The sequence below is a fragment of the Pteronotus mesoamericanus genome, unplaced genomic scaffold, assembly GCF_021234165.1.
Source record: "Pteronotus mesoamericanus isolate MK-2021 breed Mesoamerican mustached bat unplaced genomic scaffold, CSHL_Meso_final scaffold_507, whole genome shotgun sequence".
Taxonomy (NCBI): Eukaryota; Metazoa; Chordata; class Mammalia; order Chiroptera; family Mormoopidae; genus Pteronotus; species Pteronotus mesoamericanus.
The window spans coordinates 3695548-3712707 of NW_026555319.1; the positions used below are offsets into that span (position 1 = coordinate 3695548).

The window sequence follows — 17160 nt, forward strand, 5'->3', positions numbered from 1 at the left end:
CAGTGCGCAAGCGCCGGGCGGCAGCTGCACCGAGCAGGGGGCGCAGCGCCGCCACCGCCGCCAGCAGTGCGGCCTCCGGGCGCCACCGCCGCCGGGCCACCAGCCTCCCACCCACCCCGGGGAGGCGGCGAGGGGCGGCGGGCGACCCGGCCTCCGGCACGCGGCGGGGGCGGCGGGCGGGCGGCCGCGCCGACGCTCACCCGGAGGCCGCAGGTGCCGCGGGGTCCCCCGGGGAGGGCGGGCCAGCCGCGGAGGGGGCGCCTTCCGTGGGAGCCAGCCCGGCGGCCCGTCCGCCGCCCCGGGTTGCGGCAACGGGTGCAGTAACGCAAGTTTCCTGCGGGGCTCTTGACTTCGCGGAGTTGAAGGCGGCGATCCAGGACGCGAGGTGCTCTTGGAGAGTTGAGAAACACTCTGCCGCGCGTTAGCACGCGGGCTAGGACGTCGCTTCCCTTTCCTGCTCCTTTTGGAAAACTAGGGTCGGGAGAAAGGTGCCTGGGCCGGGGGCAGACCACGAGAGACACTCGCCCTTGCTTACTAAGTGGCTTTCGGCAGGGGGAGTTCACTGACGACCGGCATTTTGGAGGACTCTGGAGGCTGCTTCTTCCCCGTCCTGCCCCCGGACAGCTCTGTGGAGGAATCTACGGTTATCAGGACAACCCAGGTGCCACACCTTTGTGTTCAGGTGCTGCGAAACCGACCTGGCCAGAGCTCATCCGTGCCCGGAAGGATGCTGGGGAAAGTGGGAGGGGCCTTGGCCGCACGCTCGGGCCTTGGAGAGAAACTATTCCAGCACGCGTGGGGAAACTGAGTCACAGGGCAGTTCAGGGTCGCAACCATGAGTCAGCTCTTTGACTCCCACTCACCCTAGAACCAAGCCGTTCGCCCTGATGTTTCGCTCTGGGGTAGGAAAGCTACCGGGTAGTGGGCGGGGGGCTGCGCAGCAGGCCTTTGCCGAGGCGTGTCTCCCCACCGGCCGAACCCCGAGTTTCTAACGGGAAAGAGGAAGAGGACACGCGCTTCAGAGACTCGTTCTGAGGCGCTGTGCTGTTAACAGTGAGTCCCTAGCAGAGGCCTCGCCCTGTCGCCCGCCGCCCCAGTCAGGTCAGCGGATGTGTGCCTAGAGCCGCGCAGAAGCGTCCCATATGCTTAAAAGAGGAAGATGGCGTGTCAGAAATCCAGATATCAACGGATCAACGCGTACATCTACCCAGCTGTTCAAAAAGGAACGAGGCGCTGACACACGCCACAACCTGGATGCATCTGGAAACGTGCCAAGCGAGAGAAGCCAGCCGCAAGAGGACAGACACCGTGTGACCCGCTTACCTGAGACATGTCCACCCGACGAAGCCGCAGAGACAGAAAGCAGCTCGGTGGTTGCCAGGGGCCAGGGGATGGGCAGCGACTTCCAGTGGGCCCGGGGTTTCCTTTTGGGGTGATGACAAAGTTCTAGGGCCGATGATTGCCCCGCATTGTGGATGTACTTAATGCCCCCGAACGGTACACTTTAGAATGCTCACGACGGTCAAGTTTACGGTTTGTGAATTTTACTACAATAAAAAGAACTCCAAATATCCAGCTTTTGCAGAAACAGCAGGAGATCTACAGACGAGCCCCCAGTGCCACATGGCAAGGGTCAGCTGGAGCCGAGGAGCCCGGTGCCCCTCAGGCAAACCTCTGCAGGTCACCAGCGTGTCACCGGTCACTTTACTCACGTGGGTAACCAGATGGCCCCTGAAGGAATTTGGTTTTGATCTCTGATTAAACTGTAAAGCTTTCTACAAATGTTCTTTATAAATCTAGTATGTCACCTTTTATAGTTTCCTGCGCCCTGCAGATGCTCAAAGGCATCTTTCTTTCATCAAAGCACAGTTGTTTTATAGCCTGGGTCCGATAATTCTAATATTTGAAGTGTCTGAGGGTCTGTTTCTACTAGTCCTTGCTCATGGTGTCTTATTTCCTTGTGGCTGGCCTGGCTCCTTTGACCATGCTGAACGCTGTGTTTTAAAATGTAGTAATAGGTGTGGCCCTGCTGGGGTGGCTCCGTGGGTTGGGCACCGTCCTGCCAACCGGAAGGTCACAGGTTTGATTCCCGATCAGGGCACACGCCTGGGCTATGGGCCAGGTCCCCAGTGGGGGAAGTGCACGAGGCAACGCACTGGTATTTCTCTCACACATCGATGTTTCCTCCCCTCTCTTTCTCCTTCCCTTCCTCTCTCTCTAAAAATAAATAAAAATAAATTATTTTAAAAAATAAAAATAAATAAAATCTTTTAAAAACATAGGGATAATTTACAGCCCAGGGTGAAGGCACCTTCCCTGAGAGATGCTTTACGTTTGCTCTGCTGGGCCCCTGCGGACACGGCTAAGTCCTGTGTGACCTGCGTCGCAGGTCAGGGCTGTGGGTGCCTGGACCACCCAGGTGATGTCAATATAGGCTGCCCAACTGAGCAAGACAGTGTCGCTTATTGTACCCTGAGGGTGGGGTCGGCGACGGAGGCAGCTGGCCAGCAGGCCTGCACTTCCCAGCTCTGTGCTCACAACCCAGTGTTGGTGGTTAGTAATCAGCGGGGTGGGAACATTTACACTATGGACATTGGCAGGTGCTACGTGCGCACAGCACCCTTTCCCCACCCCACCCAGAGCTGGTTGGTAACATTTACCAGCACAGCGCCGGCAGGGCCTAACAGGGTCCCGAATGATTGTGGGGAAGGTCTCCCCCAAAGGGTGAGCCTGAGCATGGGTTTCAAATAGACAGGAGAGGCCTTGGGGGGGAAAAAGTTTTTGATAAACCAAACCCTGCGATCTGCCTCTCAGAACTTTGTCTCGCCCCAACCGCAACTACAGAAACCGTCAGCAGCCCAGATGCTGGTGGGACGGCGACCCGCAGACTCATCGATGCCGCCGTCGGCTCGCCCGGCGTCCGGGCCACTTGAAGTCATGTGAAGGCAGAGAGATAGTAGATATAAAGCGCTTCCCATCGAAAGACTGATGTGTTCAAAGGTGAGCCTGTGTAATCCAGACAGGCTTCTAACAATGAATGATTAAACGCAGACTGTCTGGTCACGACCCAGTGACCCAGAGCGAAGCTGGAATCCGTCCATGAACAGGCTTGGCGGATTCTCAGGTCGGGAATCTAGAAGGCTGCCCAGGTGGCAGCTGCTTCACTCCCACGTGGCAGCCGCTGCGGCGGCCTCACGCCCCTCTGAGTTCTGGTAGAGCCTTTGGGGGTGAAGTCGCCCCCCACCTCAGGAACCAGAGGGGCCCGTCTCTCTCTTCCCCCGGAGAATTAGGTCCGGGCATTAACCCGTTGGCAGATGGTCTAGCCAGTTGATTTTTCAAAAATAATAGCCTTGTTAAAATATAATCAACATACCATAAAGGACAGCCTTTTAAAGTGGTTTTTACTATGTTCACTGAGTTGTGAAACCGTCACCACAATCCATTTTAGAACATTTTTGTCGTCCGAAAAAGAAACCCCTCTCCTCTTTGGCGGTCTGGCCTCTGCTCCCCCCGCCCCCCCGCCCCGCCCCGCTGCGGCCCGCGCGCCTGCTTCCCGTCTCTGCGGATTTGCCTGTTCGGAACATTTCACACCAGAGAAACCATGTGTCCTTTGTGTCCGGCTTCTTTTACTTGGCGTACCTGCAAGGCTCGCCCACGCTGTGGAGGGCATTAACGCTGCAGCCCTTTTTGTGACGGAATGACAGTCTATTGCACGGATTTATCCTGTTCCGTTTATCCATCCATCGTGTGTGGACGTTGGGTTTTTCCACCTCTTGCCGATTATGAACAACGTCGCTAAGAGCATTAGCATATAGGTCTGTATGCAGATGTGCATTTTGATCACTCCTACCTCTCTACCTAGGAGTGGCATGGCTGGGCCATGGTGGCGAGTGTATGTTTGGCATTTTGAGGATGTGCCAAACTGTTTTTCCAAAGTGGCTGCCCCATGGTACCTTCCCAGTAGCAACAAAGGAGGCTTCCAGCTTCTCCACATCCTCGCCAACACGTGCTATTGTCTGCCTTTTTCACTTCAGCCACCCCCGCGCGGGTGAAGTGGTATCGCGCTGTGGCTTGGACGCTGACTCTGATTTCTGGAGAGCGAGTCGGGGCGGGGGACACATGGCTCAGAGCGCAGTGCCCACGGGCAGCCTCAGAGGCCGGCAGGCCCTGAGCTCCCAGGGCCGGTGGCATCCCGGCGGCCTTTGGTCCCCGGTCATTTTCAGAACCTGCTTCTCCAGCCTCCCCATCAATTCTGTGAGTTACCCGATCGTCTTCCATGAAGTCGCTTTCCGCCTACATGAACCAGAGCCCGTTTCTTGTGCCCCAAACCAGGGATCGCGACTGAGACCGCACTCCAGCGGCCCCCCCAGTCACTACGCTCCTGAATGCCTCGCCTTCGGCTGTCCCCCAACTATCGAAATGTCTCCCTGCCATTGTCCCTTTCCCCGACACCCCCTTCTGCCCAATGCCTAGGCCTGTGCCTCTAAGATGCAAACCTAACCCACTTGTCCTCCTTCGTTTTAATCAAGTTCATTGTCCTCGGTTCAGCCCACAAGGCCTCCGCCCGGATGTCAACCTCAGGCCCCCCTCAGATGGGCTCAGAGTGCCTCATTTGTGTGATTCCTCCTCGGCTTTCCCGCACCTCCTCCTCCTTCCCACCCACCTGCTCAGCATGCCCCTGGGTCCTGTCACAAGATACTGTAATTACTGGTGCTTCCCTCGCTACAATGTAACCTTCTTAAGGGCAAGAACTGCATCTCTGCGTAGTGCGCTGTGTCAACACGGGGCCCACCAGTGCGCTGTGTCAACACGGGGCCCACCGTGCGTTGGAGGATCTGCAGGCTACACGTTACTGCTGTTTAGAAAAGTAGGGAAGGCAGAGGTGACCAGCAGGACCCCGAGGAAGAGGCAAGTGGCAAGTGCGTGTGGAAGCTTTGCTGCACGGCAGGCTGCCTCCTGGCGACCACCCGGGGCTCCGGCACCGGCGCCGTCAAACGGGGCCGTGCACAAAGGGACAACAAGATCACTGAGAAAGTTGTGGTTACCTTTTCTAAAAAACACTGCTATCCCTAAAAAAAAATTATGAAGAAGATATACCAACATTTATGGGGCTGAAACCCCCCGGGGGCGATTCCACCTCGGACTATTGTGTGAAAAAATACAGCCGCTTCAGGGCAGGACCCACAGGTGACTTGTGCGTGGCTTTTGGCTTTGACGCTCACTGCTCCCGCCGTCTGGAATGTTCTCCCCCTCTTTCCACGAGTGGCTCTCAGCTTCTCCGCGCGTCAGACCCGTGGTCCGCCGCCCCGCCGCCCCGCCTCCCGCCACCCTCCCCCGGGCAGACACGCGGCGGGGGGACACTCCGCAGCACGCGCGTCTGTGCTGTCCGGCGGGCTGTTGGCAGTAGGTGCTGGTTGCGCTAAGCTTGTCCCCCTCCCAAAGAAAACACCCCACTCGCTTTAAAGAGTACGAGATACGAAAACAGATGCCACGTTTGTGTGGCAGCGCCCCTGACTTCCTACCAGCACAGCAAGGGAACGGAGGGGTGCGGGCAGCAGGTAAGGGCTGGCCCCTCCCGCCTGAGTGACTTTGGTGTCTGGGCCCCTCCACGGCCCCACCGGTGGCTTCGGCCGTCAGGGGAGGCCACGGAGGCCGGCCTGGTCACTCAGTTGGTTAGAGCGTCATCCTGATATACCAAGGTTGCGGGTTCGATCTCCAGTCAGGGCACATACGGGAATCAACCAGTGAATTCCTAAGTGAGTGGAACAACAAATTGATGTTTCTCTCTCTCTCTTCTCTCCCTTCCTCTCTCTCTCTAAAATACATAAATAGGTAAATAAATAAATAAATAAATAGGAGGCAGCGGAGCCCATGGTGGGCAGCAATCTTTCCCGGGGCCTGATGCCTCTCACCTGGGCACTGACAAATACTCACTGTTGCCCTGGCTGGTGTGGCTCAGTGGACTGAGCACTGGCCTGCAAACCGAAGGGTCACCGGTTCGATTCCCAGTCAGGGCATATGCCTGGGTTGTGGGCCAGGTCCCCAGTAGGGGGCGCACAAGGGGCAACCACACATGGATGTTTCTCTCCCTCTCTTTCTCCTCCCATTCTCCTCTCTGTAAATAAATAAATAAACAAACAAACAAACTGTTAAAAAAAGTACCCACTGTTACCTGGAGGCCTTTCAGCAGCTCAGGAAAACACAAGCTAAAGGGCACAGGGACCCCACTGTCCCCTGTCCCCTGAGGTTGGTCCCTACACGCAGTATTGCACTGCCATTGAAGAATGTTGCATCAACCTGGGTTGTTTGGGTTTGGTTTTTTTTTACTATTCCTTTAAGCTACGTTCGCAGGGGGTAGTTAGATGACATATGAGTAGGGTGGCAACTCGCTGACGGTCCCCAGTGCCCTGTGCCTGTTTATGGCCCTCAGTTCTGAAGCAGCTACCTGCAGGGAAACGCTGGCCAAATCCCCGAGGAACCCGCCCAGGGTGGCAACACCGGTCCCCAGCGCAGCCATGGCTTCAGGGCTCTGGTCTTCACAGAAGGGCCATCTGCACGGGGTGCTGGGGGCCTTCGCCTGAGCCCTGGGAGGCGGAGGGCAGGGTGCAGGCAAACCCAGGGGTGACTGAGTCCAAAAGGGGGTGCAGATTTCATTTTCCCCCATGTTTTGAAACCATTCAGGTTTAAGGAGAGTCACACAGGCAGAGGCGAGAGTCCCTGAGGGCCTGCCACCCACCTGCCCTCGTGTGCGCGTCCTGTGCAGCCATGACAGAGCCATCGAAACCACAGGCTCCGGCCTGGCTTTGCCACGTCCTCCAGGACCCCAGTTCCCACTTCGCACTTCATCGCATTTCGCTCCTCCAGTCTGGGGCCATTTCTCAGTCTCTTCCAGTTGGCCATGACCTTGACATTTTTGAAGAGTACCAGTCAGTAGTTTGCACGGATGCACTGTATTTGTAACCATTTGTTGGAAGGCGTGATGCTGGCCTGCGGGCCCCGCCTACTCCAGCCTGCAGGGCGGGGCGAGTCGGAGCCGCTGTTTCCATGTGGTCCGCTCGCCAGGAATGGCTTTTGCATTTTCAAATGGTTGAAATAATTAAAAGGAGAAGACAGTTTCATGACGCATGGATATTATCAGGAACTCCAAACTGCAGCGTCCACAACCGAGTCGGATGGGAACGGGGCCGCCGGCACTCTTTCCTGGACCGGCTGTGGCTGCCCAGGCCCTGGCCCTGTCCGGGGCGGACACAGGGCCCCGCTGGCTGGCCGGGCCGCGGCGATGACTCCCCGGCCCCTCTTGGGGAGAGCCTGCCACCCCAAGGGAGAGGACCTGTGAGGGCTGGCAGGCGCTTGGCTCTGACGGCCGCGTCAGCTCCTAAAAGCGCACCGAAGCTTCAAGTTCATTTGTTCAATCACCCAACGAGTATTTATCGAGGGCCCACTGTCCAAGCCGGTGGGAGCACGGGCGGGGGCTCGAGCCGGGAACTTGCAGCGCTTCGTTCTCATCAAATGTCCTCCCAGGTCCCAGGCCCGGCGTCTGCCTGTAATAATAGCTGCTGTCCTACTTTGAGTGCTGCCTCCTGCCAGTAACCAACTCTTCCCTCGCGCCGACTCTTTGAGTCTTCACCGCCGCCCCAGGAGTTGTTCCAGGAGGAAGCTGTGGTTTAAGAGCGTGGCCACCCCCAGGGGCACCCAGGGGCTACCCAACAGCAGAGGCAGAAAACCCGCCCAGCCGGGCCGGGGCTGAAGTACACGCAGCAGAGGCGGGGTCTGGAGTGGGGAGCGGGGCCTGGGGAGGCCCTCGGTGGTCCCTGGGAGACGCTGCCGCCGTGGTGCAGGCCCCTGAACTCACGAGCGACAAACGGGAAGGGTTGGTCGGGAGCCCCAAGCCCCATCGGAAATAGCATTCTTTTCTCAAAGGGACATCGCCGCGTGCTATGTGGTGGTCAGTGTTCTGTCCCTAAGACTTGATGTGTAAGCCCCACGATCCTGTCTTCAGCCTCTCCTGCCTCCCTTTCTGGAGTCGCTGCTCTGCTGGAAGTCCAGCCTGAGTTGCCTGCTCACCTGGCAGGAAGGTCGCCCCCCGGGGCGACGTCCCTCCTCCCCACGCCCTGTGTGGCCAGCAGGCTGGGCCTCCCAGGGACGGGAGGGGGCGTGGCCTCCTGGGGCGGAAAGGTGCACAGAGCGGCTCTTTGTCACACTGGCCGAGAGACGCCGAAACAAAAGCACCTGCAGAAACGGGTCCACAGGCCCCGCTGGGCTGGGGGCGGCGTGGGGCGTCCTGGACATGCATTTGGCCGCCCCTTGCTGTTCTGGCCTTCCCAGGTGAACAGTGCAACCAGCGCCTCACACTGACTTAGAGACTCGGAAGCTGGCTCAGGGCAGAGGGTGCGTCTCTGCCTGGGTTTGACAGGGGTCCAGCCACCGCGGGTCCAACTGGTCCCTGGTCAGCTCAGCTGAAGACAATTATTCCAACATTAAGTACCCGATAAGAAGGAAATCAGAGTGTGCCGGACTCAATGACAGAAAGTGATGGTTGGTGTCCAGGCTGCATCCAGTTCTGAGGGGTTTTTGTTGTTGTTGTTGTTTTTTTGAAAAGAACAAGTCATTTGAGGGTTTCCTGTCGCCTAAAATGTCCCCAGGAACTTTTTAACTGGCTTGGTAATATGTCTCTGAAGCCCTTAGCAGCTGCAAAATTGATTCATAGAGCTTGTTTTTCTTTGGTGTTTTTTAAAAAAGAACAAAATGTAAACCAGTGCCGGTGACAACGTGACCGGCGGGTGCCTGTCGAAGCTCGGCCCAGGCCGTCTGCCCCGAGGCCACAGCGACAGTCTGGCTCAGAGTCCTGGTTCCGGTCCACATTCAGGCTCCAAAGCCTCCCCGTGCCAGTGGGAGGGCGGGGGCGGCTCTGGCACCGCGAGGCCACCGCTGTCATGTCCCTCCCACGCACCGGGCCCCTTGGCGCCCAGCACCTCGGTGGGACCAGACACGCTCCTGAGAGGCCAGCTCCTCCGGGAAGGGCCTGGGTGGGGAGAGCGGGCAGAACGGAGTGCGTGTGGAGCAGGGCATCCGGTTTGCCTGAATGAGGAGGCCTCGCAACTGAGGACAAAACTAAAATCAGACCTTAACTTTCACCTGTTGACGCGATGATAGTTCTTCATTTTTAATGTCAGAACAGCACTGAAAACTTCGTGATGGTCCCTAAATGACCCAGCGCTGGGGGACTGGCCTGTTTCCTGCAACGTGTCTTGAAGCCAGTGGCGGGTGAGGCAGCAGATGAGCCCGGCCGGTGTCTGCTCTGCGTGCGTGTGTGTGTGTGTGTGTGTGTGTCAGGTGGGGGAGGGGAGGCCCCGGGCTCTGCTTGCTCAGCTCTGCCCCGCAGGCGGGCAGCCCTGCGGCCCAGTCCAGGTGCAGCACACAGGGCTCTCGGGCATGTGGGGCGCGCTCCCCGACAGCTACTGCCCGGGTTACGCATGACCGGTGATGCTCCTCCTAACGGCCGCACGCGACCGCTCGGGTGTTCTGCCGGTCGGAAACCGTGAGCAAGGCAGTCTCCGGAGCCCCGAGATCCCAGTGCCCCAGCCCCAGCCTCGCAGCAGGCGGGGGGCCCGGTCCCCACTAGGCCCCACCAGGCCAAGGGGCCCGAGCTCCATCTGAGGGGAGGGAATGGGGTCACACGTGTCCTAGGAAGGCCAGCGGCTGGCCGGGGCCCTCTCCGCCCCCAGAGACCACAGCACCTCTGCGCCGGTCACACCCCGCAGGCAGCCTTGGCCCTGCTTTTTGCTCGTCGGTTTTGGAAACAGTGGAATGTCCAACTTTGTGAATTCTACTGTTTTTAATGCCTAAATTATCTAAAGATCAGAGGGGGGGAGGGACAGGACTGCCTCTTGGTGGGGGACCCACACAAAGCCCCCCGGGCTTCTGATGCTCCCGCGGCCTCACGGCCCACCCGCCGGGTCTTGTGTGCCGTCGGGCGAAATGGTGAAGCCAAGAATTTCAGTCGCGAATATTTCCGCAGTGATTTCGTCTGGAAGCTCTTCTTCAAAGTGTATTTCTGAACCTAATAGAACAAGAAAACAAATGTTTTCATGATCATTAGGTTTTTCACTCAGAAGCATTTTTCAAAAACACAAGGACACGATGCTAAGAAGTGAGAGGGGCTATGCTGGGGTTTGGCCCCGGCTCCTGGACGCCCCCCGGGGGAGACCGGTGGAAATCCTGCCCTTTACAGCGTGGACCGCCCGCCACCCGGGTCTCTGCGATCCTCCTTGGAAAGCCTTGGCTACAGGGTATTGCTGGTTTTATTGCTGTGAGACACTTAGGAACAGGACACAAATACGTAACAATTGGGAAAGTCACATCCTGAGGCCCCAAGAACGTGAGAAGCGGGGACGGGCTTGGCAACGGCCGGATCAGACTCCGGGGTCCAGAGCGGGGCCGAGGAGCTCTGTGTCCGCTGAGGCCGGGGACACGCGATGCGAGCAGAGGGAGAAGGAAGCCTGGCGCGCAGTCTGTGCTCCTGACTCCAGTTGCAACAATAGCGGCGTCTCTGGCCTCCACGGGGCCGTCGGCCCGGCGGGCAGGGCTGTCACCGGACGCCTCTGCACACGGGCAGGCCCAGGAGCCGGGGCTGCGTTGCCTCCTCCTGAGCTGAGACTTGCAGCCCACCCTTCGGGGCCGCTGTCCTCCCTGCGGTGGCCACGGGGAGGCAGGGCTCCTGGGGAACGGAGGGAAGGACGGCCGAGGAGAACCCGAGAGGCTGGCAGCCTGAGGCCAGCCCTGCGCCGCCTCTGCTGCTCCAGTGCCCCGACCAGCCCTCCTCTTCTGGAACAGCTTCTGGACCGCACTGGCCACCAGTGGCCAGTGATTGCCCACCCAGGCTGGCAAGAGGGGGACCGCGCCAGTGGGCTGGAGGAAAAAGCAAGGCCAGAGGCTCAAAGGAAGGATGGACACGGCACGGCCACCGTTCACTGGCCTTTTCATAGCTCATTCACATGGGGTCCCGAGAGACGTGTTTGCCACAGGCCAGGTGGCAGGAGGGCGGCCTGTGCCTTGCGGAGCACACAGCGTGTTTCAGTTGGCGCAGGTGTGTGCACACCCCGTACCTCTGTCGCAGGAGGCCGCCAGGGGCTCTGAGTTCCAGCCCTCGGGGCGCAGGCCCAGCAGCGTTGCAAAGCAGTCGGACATCTCCTCCTCCGTCATGTGCTCACCTGGGGATCGCAAAGGGAAGAGGCGGTGTCAGCTCTTAGAACTAAGCATGACGTCGAGCTCAGTGGCATCCTTGCGGGGCTGAAGGAGAAGGACTTCACAACCTCCTTTTCCTGAGACACAAAAACCATCCAGAGAGAGCCCCGTGTTGCTGTCCTATGCATATCTTTGCGCGGCGTTCAGCACGGGACTCCCACAGGGGACGTACTCTGGGGCTTGTAGGGAGAAAGGAGACAACTTTCTGATCAAGGCCGCTGACCTCCGCTTCCTTTCACGCCCCCCACCTGGTCCCCGAGTGTGACTGAGATAAAACGGTCACCCACGGAGAAAGCTGACTTGACGGCCTCATGGAAAATACCAAGGAGAACAGCAGGGGAGAAGAAAACACAGGGCTTTGGGGTGGTTGTGTGTCACCGTCGCACCTCCTCATCGCCCTGGGAGACTGACGGCTGGCGCTTTCCTGCCCGTTTGACAAGTGAGGACGCTGAGTCCTGAGGTTTCGGGACCCGGGAACAGAACTGGCACTCTTCCGGTCCCCGGGCCAGCCTCCTTCCCGTGGGTCCCCCTTTGCTGGCTATGTGGGTCACCAGTGTGTCCCTTAGCGGGGAGTCCTGTCAAATTAAAGACGCCAGGGGTCTGTCCCCGCTGCTGATCTCTGTCCAGGGGGAAGGGCCCAAGGCAGCTACGAGATACCCCTATGTCGGCACCCACCTTTAGTTTGAAGCAGTTTCAGGAAATCCTCTCTTCGAATAACCTTCTGTCCTCTCGAGTTTGTGTGACCCAAAATGTCGAAGCTCCTCTGGATGCCGTTCAGGGTGTTACCGAAGGGTGGCCGGTGATTCAGGTAAATTTTGAGGAAATCTGGTAATTTGACGCTGTCAATTGTCTTCCCGGTGTCCACATACTCACTGAATTTGATTTCGTTAAACATGTCTTGAATCTAGGGAAGAGGTTTACAAAACGCGTGGTAAGCAGAGCGGCACTTTTGATGTACTTCTAAAAATCGGAGAGTTAACAGACAAATGTTCCCGGTGAGCTCAGGACATGCCTGTTGGGGGCTGACTGCCTCCCCCAGGAAATAAATGTGGAATCTGTAACCCTGGTACCTCGGAGTGTGAGGTTATTTAGAAATAGGGTCATGGCAGGCGCCGTTAAGATGAGACCACACTGGAGCAGGGTGGGCCTCTAATCCAACGTAGGGGGTGTCCTTACAAGAAGAGGAGGGAGACACGGGGGCAGGGAATGGTCCTGGGATGACAGAGGCAGAGGGTGGAATGACGCGGTTTCAGTCAAGTGACGCCGGGGACCAGAGGGACCAGAAGCTGGGAGAGGCGAGGGAGGGCTCTCCCCGACGGGTCTCAGAGCGCGCGGCTGCGCGGGCCCCTTGGTTCCTGCCTCGTGTGAGAGGGTAAGTTTCTGCAGGGTTTAGCTGCTCAGTTTGTGGTGCTTTCCACGCTGGCCCTACGGCAGCGCCCAATTTGTCAACACCATGAGCGCAGGCGTGAGCGCTGGTCCGTGTTATCACCTAAGCAGCTCACTTGTATCAGCTACCCCCTTGCTTCCCGGAGCAGACGTTAGTTTCATCGAAAAGACAGAACCCTCAAGAAGTCATAAATTAGTTTCCATGAATAAGCGAATCACTTAGTGTGGAATGCAAATATAGGACCTACGGCCCTTGTAAGTTTCTTAGGACAGTTAACTGCGCCATTATTCCTTTTTCCTTTCTTTTTCAGTTTTATTCTGCAATATTTTACATAGACAAAAGATTATATGGAAGGCACGTATAACGTAGGTGTTACAGTTTTTAAAATGAACATCTAAGAAGCCACCATTCGTTGAGAAGATTGACAAAATTGACAAATCTTTAGCCAGACTCACCAAGAAAAAAAGGAAATGGCTAAATTACTAAAATCAGGAATGGAAGAGGGAACGTCAGACCCATCTTACAGAAATAAAGAGGTGTATGAACGACTGTATGCCAACAAATCAAATAATTCAGACAAAATCGACAAAAGTCCATAATGATATAAATGACCAAAACTGACCCCAGAGGAAACAAAAAGTCTGACTAGACCTACAACAGCTAAAGGGATTGAATTAGTAATTAGAAGACTTCCTCTGGTAAAGTCCACCAAATGCTTCAGCAGGAATACCGATTCTCCTCACACTCTCCCAGAAACAGAAGAAAAGGGACCCTCCCCGGTTTGCTCTGTGAGGGCTGCTTCCAGATTTGGAAGGTCATTCTCTATGTGCTTTCCAAGTTTTCTGGAATTAAGCAACGGGTGCCAACATGCCTGTGGGTTCCGATGGAGACAAGGTGCGGGCCAATGCAGGTCCCCACATGGGGCTCCTGCAACTGGCAAAATGCGAGAAAGAGAGAAATATTTTCAAAACCAGACAAGCAGCACCAGTCTTCGCCGCCGCCAGCCTGGGCGGCGTTTCCGTGCCGGGCACGTTGCCGTCGGCTGCAACTCGGACACCAAGTTAGGCCAGGCCAAGGGCTAGGAGCGGGTAACTTATTTTAGTGTCTACATTTTAAACCAGTGTGTCTCCCAATAAATGGTGGGTGTTGGAAGTTTACAGAGAGAGAGGATGAGAGCCGTAGAAAAGTGGGCGATAATGTCCTCCCAGAACATGAACGCCCTTTGGTCTGTGGAATCAATCAGGAAGTGAATCTATATGGGTACACACTATGGATCAACTACTTATTACCAGTTTCTCCCTGTCCACTCAGTAAATGTGGAACAAAAGTTGGAAGAGCACCAGCTGGAAGCAATGCCAAACATCAGCCTGTGTGCGACGCCCGAATGTCGTGGTCTGGCCTCAAAAATCAAGAAACAAAATAAAAGCCACTTACAGGCCAACCACCCACCCACTTATAATTTCTGTGAAAAATTTGGGGCATTTTCTTCCCATTTCTTTCCATACATTCAAAATACATGGTGTGGGGTGGGGGTTTTTTTGGTGCAAAATTGTTATATGACACACACACACACATACACACATTTTTGTATCTTTTTTTTCTTTAACAATGTGTCTTAGTAATCACCCAGTATTTTCAAAAGAAGCCACATATTCTCAGTGCAACATATTCCAGGAATGGTCTTTTGAAATAACATCATTGGTTAGGACACAAATGAACTATAATTGATAGTATAGAAGGAGTTTTAAATGGTAACACTGTTTCATATATAGCATTTATTGAGTTTATATTATATACAATTGCATGTTAAATTACATATAATTTTATCTATAAATAAAACACTATCCAGGAGCATATTCTTTACATATTGTACTGTGTAATTTTAATGGTGTTATTATACACACGTGCTTCTTACTACTCACTGTGAGCCAGTGGGGACTGGAGCTGGAAGTGTGATCTTCCATGACAGACTTAGGTTCAAACCCTGGGCCTGCCACTTTCTATGTGACCCTGGATGAATAGCTTAACACTCCCCTTTCTCAGTTTCCTCATCTCAAAGAAGAGTGTTACATGGTAAAACATATGCACTGGAATTTTTTAAGATTTTATTTTTTTACTTTTATAGAGAGGGGAAGGGAGGGAGAAAGAGGAGAGAAACAGCGACGTGCGAGAGAGACATCAATAGGTTGCCTCTCACACACGCTTCACTGGGGACCTGGCCCGCAACCCAGGCCTGTGCCCTGACTGGGAGTCACACCGGCGACCCTTCGGTCCGCAGGCCGGTGCTCAGTCCACTGAGCCACCCCAGCGCCCTGCTCTGTCTGTGATGTGGAGGTAATAAAAGCGCCACCGGGTTGTGGGGACGACAAGAGTGGGGCCGGCGCACTCGCTGGCCCGCAGCAGAGCTCCAGAGCGAAGGCCCTGCTGCTCTGCTGGTGGCGATGCTCCAGCGCTATCGCCCCTATGTTCCTTCCTAGTGGCTGCACGGCGTTGCAGGGTTTCCTTCTTTAAATGCCTAAGTAGACCCGGGCTGGTGTGGCTCAGTGGCCTGAGTGCCGGCCTGGGAACCGCAAGGTTGCAGGTTCGATTCCCAGTCAGGGCACATGTCTGGGCTGCGGGCCAGGCCGCCAGTAGGGGGCGCATGAGAGGCAAATAACCAAGGTATCTCACACATTGGTGTTTCTGCCCCTCCATTCCCCTTCCTCTAAAAAATAAATAAAATCTTTTTTTTTAATGTTTTAGGTGTGAAAAACAGAAATCGGCCTGTCTTGCCGTGACCTCTGTGCAGGGGGCACGGTGCTCACCGGTGCGGGGACTCTCGGGAGACCGGGAAGCCCTCCCGGACGGGGGGCCGTTCTTTTCCCTCCAGGGTAGAAACACGCCCTGGTATTTATGTTTCAGGGCAAATAAGAAGTACAGAGTGCAACCCCCCGAATCCCCACGGGGTCTTCATCGGAGCAGAAACCGCGAGCCCGACCCTGGGCTCCGGGGCCCCTCCTCCTCGCCTCGGGAGGTCGCACGCTTGGCCACGGTCCGGCCCTCCCAGCTAGGACCACGGTTGCCCGCAAAGACGAGCACATGGGGCTTGGGGAGGATTTGCTAGTTTATCTTTCCGGGTTTTGTTCTGAATACAAAAGCAACGCAGGCTCCACGCTCGTACTTAAGAAATGCTAACTATTACAGAAATGCCTGCACAAGCCCGCCCCCAATTTGTAACCATAGCGGGTCCTCCTTTGGAGCCCCCCGCCCCCGCGGCTGGGGGTGTTTTTCGAGGTCCTGCGGAGACGACATCTTCTGAGCCCCTCGGCAGACGAGCACCCACCTCCCAGGGCCGCCCCATCCACACAGGCCAGGTGAGCAGCCGCCAGACAGGAAGTCGTCCCAAGAGCAAGCATCCACTGAGCCCTCCCTGTGCCCGGTGCTTCGTGGGCGTCGCGTCCTTGCATCCTCGCCCAGCGCGGGCGGCCCGTCCAGCTCCCAGACCCCCAACTTCGGCAAGGAGTCTGCCCTGCAGGGATGCCTTTATGGGGAGTCTGTGCCAGAACCTTCCTTCTGATCCATGTACGCACAAGGAAGGTTAAATCCGTGCGTTGACCTTGCACCGGGTCTCGGAGGTCGTCCTCACACCGAGCCCACCCCGCAGCGGCCCTCGTTGCCGCCCCGCCTACCTTCTCTTCCGACGGGTAAAAGCCAATTGCTCTCATGACAGAAGGAACCTCTGACAGGCAAATGTGTTCCGACACCTTCCTGGTCTCCATTGAGTCGATGCCTTGGCTACGGAGCTGCGAGTAGTAAAAATAGTCTTCCAGCTCCTGTGCGGAAATAAGACGGACACACAACACGTGGTTTGGCTTACGTCTGAAGCACCCATCACGACTTCAAGGATGTTTTTTGAAGAGTTCACTTGGAGCTAAGTGGGAAAAAGAGCTTTGGGACAGAGAAGAGGGTTAGCCCTGGACATGTGTTTCCTCAACTTAGCTAGGCGTTACCAGGCAGTGTTTACTCCGAGGGCAATTACCCGGTAGAATTTTCCTTCCCTGCCACCAGCCACCAGACCATAGAACGGGCTCAAGTCTTCTCCACCGAGCGACACCGCGGCCTCCAGGGCGCTGGAACGGCAGAGACAGGGCCGTCAGAGAGCCCCGCGCCCTCAGCCGCAGCCGGTGGGGGGCGGGGGGCGCCGCGGGCCTCCGCGGGCGGTGCCAGCGCAGGTGCTGTTCGGGTCTCTGGACACTTGTTAAGAAAATGCCCTGGGACGTGAAGTTGAACATGAAAAATTCAAATTCAAGGGCGGCGTCCGGCAGAACAGGGCGCCCACTTCAAAGATGGCGACGTTTGCTTGCGGGTGACAGGGTAGGCCCCTGGCGATTTGTCCGCTGTCTTCGGGGGGCGTCTGTCCTGAGGGAGGGTGCCTGCGGGCCGGGGCCGGGGCCCAGCGCCCTGGCGCGTAACCTGAGAGCAGCCCGTGGCCCGGGCCAGAGGCACGGGGTGCTCCCGGTGAACTGCCAGCACTAACTGCTTCCATGCAG

General features: G+C 56.6%; 1 protein-coding gene across 1 annotated transcript in view; it reads right to left on the reverse strand.

Moving 5' to 3' along the window:
• Positions 1–9834: 9834 nt before the first annotated feature.
• The window catches only part of CFAP251 (cilia and flagella associated protein 251), a 40781-nt gene continuing 33455 nt past the window's right edge, over positions 9835–17160 (reverse strand). The window contains exons 18-22 of the mRNA XM_054594424.1: positions 16650–16740; positions 16300–16443; positions 11920–12148; positions 11106–11210; positions 9835–10060 (exon numbers count right to left, since the gene is read on the reverse strand). Coding sequence (XP_054450399.1) covers positions 9939–10060; positions 11106–11210; positions 11920–12148; positions 16300–16443; positions 16650–16740 — 691 coding nt within the window. The 3' untranslated portion in view covers positions 9835–9938. The remainder of the gene's footprint in view (positions 10061–11105; positions 11211–11919; positions 12149–16299; positions 16444–16649; positions 16741–17160) is intronic.